Here is a 14,246-nt window from a genome sequence, read left to right on the forward strand (position 1 = left end):
CAACAATAAACCATTGTTGAGTAATGGTTGACCGTATAAACTTGATGAGCTGTAGTACTGCAGAGTAGATAATTCATAAATGCAGTGTTTGTCCCCACCTTTCTTTGGCAGGCTGCGTGCATTGCATGTTGAACTTCAAATCGCGGATCATCCACGTTACGTAGTAGTCGAGACGCGTCTCGCAACACGTCGTCTACCTCTACTCTTTGGTATTTTCCCTACACTTCACTAGCAATTTGCGAGCAAAATATAGCCTGATTCACAACGGCAAGAAAGCGCTGTCGTAAAGAGGCATCTATAGTATTACAGGCGCCATCCTCGCCCCGGAAAAAGCACAATACCATAGATACTCCTCGTCGAGTACGAATCATCCAGAACGTCTACCAACTACAAAAGAAGGTGCCTCAACGAGAGATTTTCAAACATCATAACGTCTCTCAATGAGCTGGACAGCGTATCGTCGCCTCAGGAGAGCCTCGGCACTCAGCGAGGATAAATCTAGTGGCCGTGGCCGTATCCTGAGCGATGATCAACTCAGGGCTATCTAGGGTGTTGAAAATGCCAACTTCGACCTCAGTACTCGATCTCCAGGTTATCGTAACGTCTCAGAGCGCACAGGACAGCTTCAAATGAGTGAATTTGCACTAGGCACTGATACTGCCACTCAACGAAAGCCTATGGAACAAGAGAGACACCCAGATTCAGCCTGCATGATGCTATCTCTGTATACGATCGCCCTATTGAGTCTTGTTCCATAGGCTAGAGACGAGTTGAGCGCCTCGAAACCTAACTCCTCCGTCGCCCATGGCACGAAAGGGGTTTGAGGCTCTTTCAGAATAAGGCAACGACTTTGCCTGGGTATCTACAACGTCTGTTGCCTTGGTTGCGCCACAGCAGTACCTAAGGTCACAAGACGCTGTCACTACGGACCAAGCAGAGACCGGAAATGTTGAATCCACCAACACTTTTTCCCGAAACACTGACAACATTGCTCCTCTGGAGGCTATTCCTCGATCGAGGCAACTAGCTCCGGTGGAACCAGTGTACTCTTCTTTGCCAGCCTGGCAGCCAACTGTGCCAAGGGGATCGGGGAGAGCACATCGAACACCGAGACATCGCATTTTAACTCCTTGAACACCCAGTTCCGCACTTCGATGGCCTTCAGAGAGTCCACGCCGAGGGCATACAATGGCTTGTCACTGTCGATGTCGTCCGCGGAGGCTGTCATGGCGGCGGCGACGTGGGTGCGCAGGGAAGCCTCGACGAGAGCCACTGCCTCTGCGCCGCTGCTAGCCTTCTGGAGTTGTGACGCCAGAGTTTGTGTGGAACTGCCAGCGATCATCTCTGACTGGCTACCTGACTCGATCCGATGATTGAACTTGCGTTCTTTGGACCATGGATTTCGACTTCCAGGGCCTCGGGGAATGGAGCCATTCAGACCAACAAGCATCTGAGTTGATAGCGGTATGATCGGAACTTGAGACGCATTCGGCGACTCTGCTTTCGTAGCTTCACGCATAACAGCTTCAATCACAATCTGCATCTCCCTGTCGGTCACTATCGCCGACGTCCAGTGGCCATACCGATTGAGATAGTCCTCGATGGTGGCGTCGGCATCAAAGTGGCTTGCATCAGTCACAAGGCCCACATTTAATGTCGTCGCCGCCAGACTCTGCCCACGTCGGTAATGTGCCAAAGCGTCCTCATAGGTGTTGCCGGCTGCGTAGTTGGCCTGCCCAGCGTTGCCAATGATACCAGACATGGAAGAGAGCACAATAAAGAAATCGAGGTCTTTCGGCAGACAGTCGTGCAGATTCCATGTTCCTTTGATCTTAGGTTGTGTTGCCACTTTCCATTTTTCGAACGTCATGTTCTCAAAGATACTATCCTGTTTTGTAGTCAGCACCTGAGTACGAGTAGTCCGGCCAAAGCTTACATTCAGAACCATTGCGCATTGGATGAGGCCTTTGATGGACCAGGAGCTTTGTTGGGCCAGGTGCGCGACCTTCATCACTTGCTCACGGTCAGTCACATCGCAGATCACCGTGTCAACTTGGCAGCCTCGTTGTCTAAGCCTGAGTACAGCATGCTCTTGGCGCGAGCTGGTCACGCCTGACCGTGACAGCAGTACCAAATGCTGCGCCCCATGGCTGACCATGTTCTCGCCAATTGTAAGTCCCAAGGCGCCCAGACCTCCAGCAATAACGTACGTTGCTTTTGAATCCAAACGTGGCGGCGGCGCAGGGCGGGGACTGACGGGAAGCCGGGCCTTGTCGTCAAAATGAATAGTGACACTGGAACCTGGTCTCTCCTGAAGTAAGCTCCAGGCACCCTCCAAATCGTCATTGGCGAAGACAGGAGCGCGGCTATGGACCTGGATAGACGAGCGTAGTAAGAAAGTGGCTCCCTCAAAGAGGCTTTCCAGTTGTGCAGACCGTAGTCGCCAAATGTCGACCCAAGAGAAGCTTGCATTCTTGCGAAATGCATCTGGACTGATGTCGTTCAGCTCAAGTGTCGGACTCAAATCGACGAAACGGCCAGCCTCGGCGATACAACAACTCATCTCTCGACGGGACCTCCCTATCTGATCGCTTATCACAACATCGAAGCCTCTTCCCATGGTCGCTGCCATCAGAGAAGGTAATAAGTCCCTGTTCGAAGAGTAAAAGATGCGGCTCCCGGAAACCTGGCAGCGGCTCATTAAGTCATTCTTCTCTAGTGGTGAGGTCACTGCAATGAACGCTTTGCAAGATCTCTCCCTTGCGAGCTGCAGAAGAGCAAAACGTGTATCCTGGTTCTCGAGGTTGATCAAGACGCTCTCATTAGGGGAAACGTTGGCAATGTTGCGTAAAGAATGGTATGCAACCATCGCAGAACTCAACAGGTGAGGAGCTCCCTGAAGCATGACGTCTTCTGGTAACTTCTCGACCAAGCTTTTCCGCGGGCGTAATATTGTCTTGAGTGTCTTCCGATCAGGCGCCAGGAAGACAACCTCATCGCCGGATAGGAGATCAACCACATCTGCTCCGGTCCGCACAATGACTCCACTCGCAGCATAGGCGCCTCCATTCTGCTGGACGACGGTCTCTGGGCGGCTGAGATCTGCAGAGCTGACCGCCACATATTTGGTCTGAATTTCAACCTCATCGTCCGCAATAGGCAGTATAGCATCCGGGTCGTCCTCCCACTGGATCTGACCTCCTGGTGCCATCGAGGGTTTTTTGATAAGCCTCAACGGCCTCGCTTGCTGTTCCGATACCAGAGTAAGAACAGGGGTGGGAGACTCTGCATGAGAATTGACTTCACCGTCCATAGCGTTGTTTCCAAAGATTCTAGGAATAAATAGAGATCCGTTTTGTTCAGCAAACTCCGTCTCAAGGTCTTCGCGACCCATGGCGGCTGCTTTTGCAGTCGAGTTGAAGACCTTGCGCACTAGTTCCGCGGTACATGCGTTCTCAAGATCAACCGATGGTGAAAGATCCAAGTGAGGCATGGCGACCTGTGGAATCTCCGTCCTGATTGTTCGCAGCAAACCGGTCGTGGGAGCAAACTGCAACGACTGTTCACCTTTGGCAAGGATTCCCCCTCTAGTCAGCCACAGTATGTAGGGCTGAGAGAACACCAATCGACGGAATTGATCGAACTGGGCTTCCGACCAATTTATAACAAACGGGTCTTCTACCTCCAGTAGGGAAATCACTTTTTGTCCAGTCAAGTGTTCGATGTCATTCAGTGACTTCGATAACAGTGTGATTCCTTCGGAAGCAAATGTGGCACTCAAGTGCTGTATGAAATGTGTGAGCTTTTCGGATCTCGCCATCGGCGCAAGCATGTACACCACTTCGGTTTCGCGGGGAGGGGTGTTAGGAGAGGCGCCAACAACCAGCACACAGCCGGAACTGTCACTCAGCTTAAGCAAAGTTTCGTTGAAGCCATGCGCCTTCAAGCCGGCCTCGACAGCCGTGTCCTGAGCACTGTCGCTAAGTACCATCAGCTTGGCGCCCTCTGTGAGGCATGAGGCCCATTCTCCAAGTCGATCATTCAGGACAAGACAGGCAGAATCGTACCCAAAGATGACCAGGTCACTTGATTCTCTGAATTCGGCAGATCCAGGTTCAACCCTTATCACCTTAACGCTTGTGTCTTTCAATTTTGAATGGCCTTTTAGATGCTTTTGGACTTCCTGCGACGTGGTAATAATGGAGACATTGGCAAGTCGCCTCTCCGAGCCTGTTACTGGCGCAAAAGCTGACAAAACTTCAACCACCTTGTCGGCAGATAGGATAGTATCAGCCACAGCAGTAACCTTCAGATCAGCACGTTTGAAGCAGGCCCATTCCAACCACGCGGCTGCTTTTGCAGTGGAGGAAGTACTTGCGAGTGATCTATATCTGTGCGAATTTGTTTCGACCAGCGTGTTGGCGGCAGGCAGCTCCAGAAGGTCAATGTCTTCCATCCACAGTAACTCGGAAACCCGTTCAGGCGGCCTCGTTGCTTGTTGCCTGTCATTTCTGTTGTTGGCCACCGCCGAGGAAGAGACTTTGCGCACAATAAGGTTACTTAGGGTGATCTTGGGCCCTGACCAATTGCTATCTGACACCACCAGATCACCAGACGAGTCTCTCGCGTCGATCTTCCGGCCGGTGGCGTAGCCTGAAAATTGTTCGCCAGAGCACAGTGGCTCAAAGACCGCGATGAACATCTTCTCAATGCTAACCGGGACGGCTGATTCGGTCATGGGCTTTCCTTCAAAGAGAGCCACAAAGATGAGGTGGAAAATAGCATCTAAGGTTGCTGGATGAATGAGATGAGGGAACTCGTAGGTTTGCGGCATGGTGGACTTGGTGTCGGGAATAGCAATAGTGCCGTGGCCGGTTTGCTCACCTGCGACGGCAGCAGCCATGGTTAGATTCGTGAATGCCGGACCATAACCCATCCCGACATGTGCCAGTTGCGCGTAGAATGCTGTTGGATCGATCAAGGCGTTCGCCGCAGCCTTGATGGAGCTGAACTTTGCTGTCTCGGCCTTCCACATCGAAACACCGTCACTAGGGCCTGTTTCTGTTTCCAAAACAAGTGAAATTAAACCATGGGCGTGTCTCTTCCAGGACAAATCACTGCCCTGAGAGTCGATTGTCCAGTGAAACCACAAATCCAAACTCTCGTGAGGCCTCAAGCTGATGTTCGTTTCCACAGCCTCGTCAGAGTCCGGTACGACCAAGCCGCGTTCGAAATGCACGTCATGGAACTCAATGGCACGCACCACACGTTTCTGATCTTGAGCTATTTGCAAGGCAGCTTCAAGAGCCATGACGAGCATGCCTGCCGCAGGATACAAGATGGTCCCTGTGATAGCGTGATCTCTCATCCATGGATTTTCTGACAAACGCAGGAAGTTCTTCCAACGTGGTTCGTGTGGATTTTGGTTGTCCGCCGGAATACCCAGTAGATCTGTCCTCGGTCGAGTGATGAGCCTGGTAGCTCGCGAACTACTTGACTCATGCCAGAAGCCTTTGCTGTGTTGCCACGCGTATGGTGGCAAATTGCTGAGAGAAGTCAAGCTTTTCCTGCGGGCGGTGTCCACGTTGTTCACGTTGAGGACATCAATGGGGTGACCAAGTGACCAAAGCAATCCGGCAGCCTCCGCTGCTGACTTGGTTCCTGGCTCCCCACGTCGGATCATGGATGTGTATGGGATCAGGCTGCTAGCTTTCTTGCTTCCAGCTGCTAGAGCACACTGTTGGAAAGGGCCTTTCAGCGCTTCATGCGGTCCTATCTCGACCGCAGCGAACCAGTTCACAGGCTTCGACTTTCTGCCCTTGAAGCCGGGTTCTGAAAGCGCAAGAAGACTATCTACAGCTTCGGAGAACCGCACAGCTGAGACCATATTAGTCACCCAATATTGCGCGTTAAGTCGAACGGGTGAGTCCAATTGTTTCGTCGTCACGGAAGAAAACATGGGGACTCTCAAGTCCTTGGTGGGCTCGATACTGTCCAGCGAGTCCAGGAAGTCCTGAGCGACTGCTTGCATATGCGGCGAGTGATATGCAACCTCAACTCGGAGTTTGCGTGCAAACTTGCCATCCAATTTGATCCGCTGTTCCAGGTATGAGATCGCATGAACGTCCCCGGAAAGGGTCACGCTGGACGGACTGTTCATGCAGCCAATAACAACAGAGTCTTCGTCAACTTCTTGAAGGTATCGTCGCGCTTCTTGTACTGTAAGCCCTGCAGCCAACATTGCACCCTGTTTCTCCTTCAGGCGCGATTGTATTTGACCACAATAATAGCCTCGCATGTAAGCTATTTTCACAGCATCTTTGTGGCTTACGCCGCCGGCAGCGTAGGCGGCTCCTATCTCGCCGCTGGAGTGGCCAACAGTAGCGCGAGGCGTGACACCCCAAGATGCGAGCAGGTCTACAAGCGCGACCTGCAGGATGGTGCAAATTGGCTGGCAGTGTTCTGCCAGGTTGATCCTTGGACCCGGCTCATGCAGCAGATCAGCCGCACTCCAAGTGCACCCGAGTTCATCCAAATACGATTGGCTCTTGGAGACACTATCATGAAAAGCGCTGTATTGCAGCAGCTCGCGACCCATCAGCGGCCACTGTGCTCCTTGACCGGTGAAGATAAAGATGATGTTTTCCGGCTGCCCGTGCCGTTTCTGCTTCAAACTTGATATTGTCCTAAGGCTGTCAGTCGCTAATTCACGCACAGTGCGGCATACTGCAAATGACCGGATTCCAAGCTGGGACCGTCTATAGGCCAGAGTAAAGGCGAGGTCATCCAAGTCGATATCGGGTCGTTGTCCCTGGGAAGGCTCTTTTAACAGATACTGCCCTAGACGCTTCGACAAGCGATCCAATCCGTTCTGGTCCTGTGCAGAGAACAGCAGTAGCTTGAAGTCTTTCGACACGGTTTGTTCTCTGCTGTCCACTCGTGAAGAAAGTACGGCGGCCGGTAGAGGAGGAAGGTCTCGCGTACAGTGACGCCCTTCAAGCCCGCGAGTTTTCAAATAGTGGTATGCATCATCGAGGATGACGTGCGCATTTGCGCCTCCGAAGCCAAAGCTGTTAACGCTTGCGCGGCGGAGACCATCCGAGGGCCATGGCATAGACTCAAGAGGCAATTCGAGTTTCCAGTCGTCAAGAAGCAGTTTCGAATTAAAGGTCTCGAAGGCTACCAGGCCGGGAAGGACGGCATGCTCCATGCTGAGAACTGTCTTGATTACGCCGGCAAGACCAGCCATACCTTCTGTATGACCAACATTCGTTTTCACACTGCCGACATATAGAGGTCTGTCATGTGTGCGATCCGGAGCAAAGCTTGCGCCGATGGCTGAGAGCTCGATGGGATCCTAATTTGTGTATTAGAAAAGCAATATCGCGTATCGGGAAGACATACTCCTATCTTTGTCCCTGTTCCGTGAGCTTCGAAGTAGGTCGTGTCTGTCGTAGTCAACCCGGCGGTAGCATATGTGGTGTTGATGAGCTTTGCTTGAGCCTCTCTGCTCGGCATGGTAATGCCAGGCGTCTTTCCGTCTTGGTTAGCACCGCTCCCTCGAATGACTGCCCTGATAGTGTCGCCATCAGCTAAGGCTTTAGATAATGGTTTCACAAGAATAGCTCCGATAGCCTCGCCGCGTGCGTAACCGTTCGCCCGCTCATCAAAAGAGTGGCTGATGCCATCAGGGCTCAACATGTGCATGGACGAGAGTTGGGATATGAAATTTGGATGAAGGATGAGATTGACGCCGGCTACCAATGCCTGGCAAAGCAAGTGAGCTAGTCAGCATTGTCAGATAGAAGCGGATGACGCCTGTGCTCCATACCTGTTGAGACTCTCGTAGTCTAATAGACTGACACGCCAGGTGCATGGCATATAAGCTAGAGGAACATGCAGTGTCCAATGTCAAACTTGGACCACTCAGATTGAAAAACCAAGACAGCCGGTTGGACAACATGGCGCGGCTGGTTCCAGATGCTGCATTCTGCGGTAGACTGAAGATTTCGGACTGGCTGATACGTTCGTAGTCGTTGGTCATGACCCCCGTATAGACCGATGTCATACTACCAGCGAGATTTTCGAAGGGAACACCGGCTGTAGCACTGTCAGTTGAATTTGTCGGAGGGAAGGGGAGGGTCCACAGCTGACCATTTTCGAAGCATTCATATGCCACCTCAAGGATCTGTCGCTGCATTGGATCCATTCCCATTGCTTCTTTCGCAGTGATGGAGAAGAATGGAGCATCGAAGAGCGAAATATCATGCTGCAAGAAAAACCCGCTCCTGGCCTGAATCTGTAGGCAAATGAGTAGCTGCCCAGTGTTTCCGGTATTGGAGCAGATCTTACCGCCCCTTTGCGATCATGATCGGGATGTGTCCAAACGTTGGCATCAAAGCGGTCGGCAGGGACCTTCCCATGTCCAGAACGCTGACGGACGAGCATATCCCAGAATTCCGAGGGTGACGCAACATCCCCAGGAAAGCGGCATGCCATGCCTACAATGGCGATGGGCTCAACGGCATCATCAAAGGCAGCATGCACATTCTCTGCCGACGCCATGCTTTTCGAAGACATCCCAGGACCTTGCGGATTGACAAATGCAGGAACGAAGCGTAGTTGTAGGTTCGGTTAGCTTATTTGGCTTGTCTGGCTTTGCGGACTGGTACCCAAGAAAATTGCATGCGGCTTTGATCAACCAGGGATCAATCAGTGCTTTGGGATCTCATGAGACCAGCTAATAGCTGACGTTGCACTGCTTAGACATTGCCATGACTCTGGTTGCTGCTGTCAAATCCGGGCTGCTGCTTGGGATCTGTCTGACAGTCAGAGCAGATCCAGATTGTATGTTCAGGCACATCTCCCGGGTTGATGTCATCTGATAAACTCTTGGTGATAAAACTCGGACGAGAAAAAAGGCCCCGAAGAGTAGTAAAAAGGTGCCGATTTTGGATCAGGCAACTGAATTAGACAGACGTCTCGCCTTATCAGCCTTCTTACCATAGGACTTGCAGGTGCCGTCAACTTCGGGTGCTTTCAGGTCCTTCCTTGGGGCGGTAGACTCTCACAGAGCTACTCCCCGTTGCGAGTGCTCTCTCTTGCTGGGGGATCTTTGAGCTTACCTAGACTGCATCTGACGCTCAGATTTTGGCTACCACTATAAGGTCCGGTGGTAGAAGAGGTGCCTGACCTGTTCCTGTCACTGCATACAGACATGGCAGAAAATGCTGTCACGGGCATCGACATGGAGTCATCCTTGAACCCCTTTTTGCATCCATGGACAATCCTAGCCGCACAAATCATCCTAACAGGCCTGACTGTAGGCTTCACGAAGCCATCATCATTCATACGACCTGCCATGCTGCTGCCCATACTTTGTATAACAGTGGCGTATATCTCAACCGCACGGCGGCGTGTGGACAATATCTTCCAAGTTAGTTGGGGAGGGTCTCAAGCCGTGCTGGCAACATATCAGTACATCGATGTGGCCATCGTGAGCCGCTGGGATTTTGAGTACTCTGGTCCGAAAGCTAGCAACAGGGCAAAAGATCAGAGGTCACCATTCAGCGCTGACACCTTGTGGAATCGACTCAAATTTGGGCTGTACGCGGCGTCCAGCTTTCGCAATTGTGCAACAGTGTTTGAGACACGCGGTATAAAGCCTTTTGACAGGAAAGATCCATCCTTCGTTCCGTCAAAAGAACGGTTCATCGTCTCCACCACGGTCCACCTAATCGCATGCTATCTGGCACTGGACATCTTAACTTCACTGGGTGATCCGGAACGACAAGCAGTGCTTTTCTCGGAAGAACGAATCCCTCTGCTTTCTCGTTTGAACGAGGTTACAAGCCAGGAGCTTGTCGATCGCCTCGTCTGCTCTTTTGTTTTCTGGCTGGTCAATTATTTGGTGTTGTCGACTTCGGTGACGGCCATCAGCCTCGTCATGGTTTTGACTGGCATGACTTCGGTTGAATGGTGGAAACCAATGTTCAATATCGACAACGGCTTCCCATACACCATCCGGAGATTTTGGAGGTGAGCGATATCCCGAACAGTATGGTGGCTCAACAGGCATGCTGCTAACAAAAGTGCTAAATGCAGCAATTTTTGGCATCTCTCGGTCAGAAACCGTATATTCGCACCCAGTGTGTATACTGTATACAATATCTTGAGGCTGCCACCTGGTACCCTAGTCAGTCGGTACATGGTACTTATCCTTACCTTTGCGTTCTCCGCTGGCTTCCACGCGCTAGGAGACATTTCATGCGGCATCTCCCCCCATAAAACAGGGGCATGGGCCTTTTTTCTCGTTCAAGCAACTGCTGTGATAGTGGAGGATCTCGTGCAGTATGCATGGAAGCAAGTCGTGCCTGGAACAAACAAGAACGTCGTCAGATGGCACCTTTCGATTGGCAGACTCTGGGTCTTTCTGTTGATGTATTGGTGTACGCCGTTCTACGCCTATCCCGTTACAGCACATAACGGTGACGGCCTCGTCGTCCCTTTCAGTGTCGTGAGGCGTGTCGTTGGGAAGTGAGCCGATGTCGGAAGTGGACAAATGAAAGACGAAAAGGACGGTCCGGACCAGGAGCAGGAAGCTCCATGGAATACCGAGCAGCTCCCCGGATACGCTGCCTCGACCTCGACGCTTGTTTGCAATGGTCGAACGCGTCTGTCATTTCTATCGGACAACTCTGCGCTGGTGACTATTCTTGTCATCCCAAAGCAGCAATGATGATGAAGAAAACGAGAAGAGAAGGAGTTCTGTCATGGGGGCAAGGAGCAAAGCTCATCATTGAGAGGTCATGCAATGCAGTGGGGGAGGAAAAGGTTGACACGTTTACACGCGAGGCGTTGCAGTGGGGGCCAAGCAATTTCCCCAGATCTCGTGTGTCCGACGTCATGTACTAAGGTAGTAATTACATGCACTCAGGCGCAGCTGCAGGAGTCAACGTGAACTTCACTCCTTCAGAGCACAAAAGGCTTGTGGAGGTGCGCTACCAAGGCTAACTACTATCCAGTGACCGCCCTGATAGTATTTGGTCCGGACATCCTATTTGTCCACATCCCCAGGAGCCATTCTGTCCATTCGAGCACGCATCAATGTGCGGCAGGTATGCCTTGGGCATTGTACGTTAAAATGACCTTAATCAGCAGCCACCACTAACAATTCCAAGCGTGCCTCGTTCGTTAGGCATCAACTAGAGCAACAAGGTATGCCCGTTGACGATGCTCCCCAGGATGAGGAAGCCCGCGAGACCTACAACTTTCCACCGGGAGCATACGGCCTTGTATACCGAGCCGAAGTGCCTGATCACGGTATCAGAGATGCAGAAGATCCCGAGTCGAACGAGACCGGTCCCGGTGAAGAGGAAGACCCGCAGGAGAACACCGAGCCTCAAGCGAGCGAGCCGAAGCCCTACAGATACGAGATAAAAGTCATGAAATGGGGGTTAATCCCCTTCTGGACGAAACGAGCACCCGACTACTCCTCCATGATGCGAACCATCAACTGCCGAGACGACTCTCTGATCGAGAACAAAGGGATGTGGAACACTATGAAACAGAAAAAGCGCTGTCTAGTCGTGGCACAGGGATTTTACGAGTGGTTGAAGAAGGGCCCAGGAGGAAAGGAGAGAATCCCCTACTTTGTCAAGCGAAAGGACGGCAACTTGATGTGCTTTGCAGGGCTTTGGGACTGTGCCCAATATGAAGGCTCGGGAGAGAAACTGTACACTTACACCATCATCACCACGGATTCTAACAAGCAGCTTAACTTCTTGCACGATCGGATGCCGGTCATTCTGAATCCTGGAACCGATGAAGTCAAAATGTGGCTGGACCCGACAAGGAACAAGTGGTCAAGAGAACTTCAGTCTCTCTTGAAACCATACGAAGGCGAGCTTGAGTTCTATCCCGTGGATCCTGCCGTCGGCAAGGTGGGGAACAACTCGCCCAGCTTCATAGTCCCCGTCGATAGCAAGGAGAACAAGAAGAATATCGCAAACTTCTTCAGCGGTGCTAACAAGAAGCATGTCAAGGCCGACTCTACCAAGGTAGAGACTGAGCCAGAGGAGACCAGGCCGACTATCGACCACGATGGAAGCGAGAACAATGCACCGCTGCCTATCCCTCCCATCTCAGTGAAAGAAACTCAGGGGCAAAAACGTCTAGCGGCGGATGCGCCAGAAGAGAGTCCGGCAAATAAGCAAACTAAACTCTCGTCACCGCCAGCGAAGCTTTCAACACCCGTCAAGACTGCAGGAAGCAAGACACCGAGAAGTGCAACAAGTAACAAGGGCATGGCATTGAAGACGAGCCCAACCAAAAAGATCGAACCTGGAACCCAGCGGATCACGAACTTCTTCACCAAGTGAGTGAAAAGAGGGCGTACTACACCTAGGATGTGTGTTCTTGCAGACAAAGTCTCTGTCGCCTTGTGTACAGCTACTATGTCAAATCCTCGCCATACTCAACCTGAATCCACTTCCCTCCAGACGCCTTTCGGAGTGATCGCAAATACCTTGCCACGGACTGCGCGGTGCTCCGGATTTCAACAAAACGCTCGCGCTCCTTATTGTATCGATACAATTTGCGCTCGGTCTCGACGTCCCACGCTGGTTGATCCAGCTGTATAGGCTTGGCATCAACTGCCGGCAGAACCGGCCTCCAGCCGACTTCAAGGACAAGTGTTTCCAGTCCTCTCCATCCACCGTTCCACTCGGGTCCAAGTCTCTCGGAGTTCGAGGCTCCAAGGGAAGAGCCCGTCCATTGCAGTGCGGCAAACCAGTCCCCACACCCTGTGAGATCCAGCCACTTCAAGCAATATAACGATCTGCTCAAGGTTCGCAGTATCCCCGCAGCCTCCCTCCAGTTGTTATCATACGACGTGTAAACATCAGACCCGCCATAAATCACCGGCCTTGAGCCTGGGACGTCAACCACAGCTCTTGTGGATGCAGCTAGAGGTGTGAAGGTGGGCTGTGGCCAATATGCCAACGAAAGAGACGTCAGTGTCCGAAGCTCAGCGGCCAGAGATAGCAGCGAAGTCCACGAAGCCACTTTCGAGTTGGTCGGCGACATAGCCAGGGACAGATGTTTCAAATTCAAGAAGTTGGGCACAATTTGGGGCCCTATTGTGAATGTCGTGCTTGTTGCTTCGTCGCTGTCATTATCGGCGTCCCAGCTCTCAGGAGCGAGAATAGATGAAGAAGCAGCGGCGGGTGGTCCCGACTTTCCAGATGCCATTAAGGCATGTCTGGTAAAGAGATCTCTTTCAAGCTGTTTCATCGTAGCCCACACTCCCAAGCCATTGCTGAGGTCCAACCGGCGCACTTCGTCACGCTCTTCTTGTTCGATATCATCCAGAAACAAAGGCTTGAGTGGATTGACAACAGCTTCATTGTAGACCGCGATGTAGCTCAGCAATGTCTCTTTCAGATTTTTTGGTAGAAGACCCAAGTAGTCACAATCGTGTTCCGCATGCCAGCCCCAATCAGTCGCGATTTTCTTCAAGACCAAGTCTTGTAGGGAACCCGGGGGAGGGAAAGCGCCTTCGGGCAGATTGCTGCTTCGAACCTGAACGCGCCGGTTACTGTCATCGGCAGCCACCCATCCAAACTCCTTTGAGGCATGGATACTGTCCGCAAGCCAGCTTCTCGGTGGAGGAGGCCCTGGAATCCGCCGTAGACGGCTGGGTCCGCCCAATCTCGACCCGACCCGCGGTGCTGGAGGCGGAGGGGAAGGGATGTCGAGGACCTGTCTGAGAGCAGGGGGTATTGATGAGGCAGTCGAAGCGGGAGGAGGTCGTGGTTCATTCCTTATCTGAAGTCGACGGGATTCGCGAATGAGATCATTGACCGTACGTTGCGGCCTTGCATTCTGGCTTGTAGATGCGGAGGATTTGGACAGAGAGAGGGTGTGCGGAGTGCTGGACTGTGGCTTGGTCAAGAGCGCTCGCTGCTGATGCTTCTTTGGCATGTATTGAGCGAGATCCTGATGGAGTGCGAAGACGCTCGAACAGGGACAGAAATACAAGAACAGAATTGAAGTATGAGTCTATGTTGGTGGCGGAAGAGATTCGGAGGGTCGATGTTTGATGTCATTTCTGGCCAAAATCCCCTGCCGCTTTATATTCACAATTGTAGCGGCGCAGCAAACCGATCATACAGCTCTGTGTACTACCATACAGCACCCTTGGATCATCCTTTCCGCGAGATCTCAGCAAAGGATGACCATACCAG

At 52.0% G+C, this 14,246-nt stretch overlaps 4 protein-coding genes across 4 annotated transcripts; 2 read left to right on the plus strand and 2 right to left on the minus strand.

Annotated features, from left to right (window-relative positions):
- Positions 1–1,003: 1,003 nt before the first annotated feature.
- A1O1_04527 (uncharacterized protein) lies at positions 1,004–8,565 on the minus strand (the record flags this gene model as incomplete). Its single annotated transcript, XM_007725419.1, has 6 exons — positions 1,004–1,888; positions 1,937–7,357; positions 7,405–7,767; positions 7,832–8,100; positions 8,155–8,299; positions 8,353–8,565. The coding sequence occupies 6 exons, from the start codon at positions 8,563–8,565 to the stop codon at positions 1,004–1,006; spliced, it is 7,296 nt and encodes a 2,431-aa protein (XP_007723609.1).
- A 652-nt stretch (positions 8,566–9,217) lies between these two features.
- On the plus strand, positions 9,218–10,042 carry A1O1_04528 (uncharacterized protein; the record flags this gene model as incomplete). Its single annotated transcript, XM_007725420.1, has 1 exon — positions 9,218–10,042. One exon carries the CDS (start codon positions 9,218–9,220, stop codon positions 10,040–10,042), a length of 825 nt encoding a protein of 274 aa, XP_007723610.1.
- A 1,177-nt stretch (positions 10,043–11,219) lies between these two features.
- On the plus strand, positions 11,220–12,380 carry A1O1_04529 (uncharacterized protein; the record flags this gene model as incomplete). Its single annotated transcript, XM_007725421.1, has 1 exon — positions 11,220–12,380. One exon carries the CDS (start codon positions 11,220–11,222, stop codon positions 12,378–12,380), a length of 1,161 nt encoding a protein of 386 aa, XP_007723611.1.
- Positions 12,381–12,453: 73 nt separating this feature from the next.
- Positions 12,454–13,983, minus strand: A1O1_04530 (uncharacterized protein; the record flags this gene model as incomplete). Its single annotated transcript, XM_007725422.1, has 1 exon — positions 12,454–13,983. One exon carries the CDS (start codon positions 13,981–13,983, stop codon positions 12,454–12,456), a length of 1,530 nt encoding a protein of 509 aa, XP_007723612.1.
- Between the last annotated feature and the right edge of the window lie 263 nt (positions 13,984–14,246).

Source organism: Capronia coronata, assembly GCF_000585585.1.
Source record: "Capronia coronata CBS 617.96 chromosome Unknown acBCG-supercont1.3, whole genome shotgun sequence".
Classification (NCBI taxonomy): Eukaryota; Fungi; Ascomycota; class Eurotiomycetes; order Chaetothyriales; family Herpotrichiellaceae; genus Capronia; species Capronia coronata.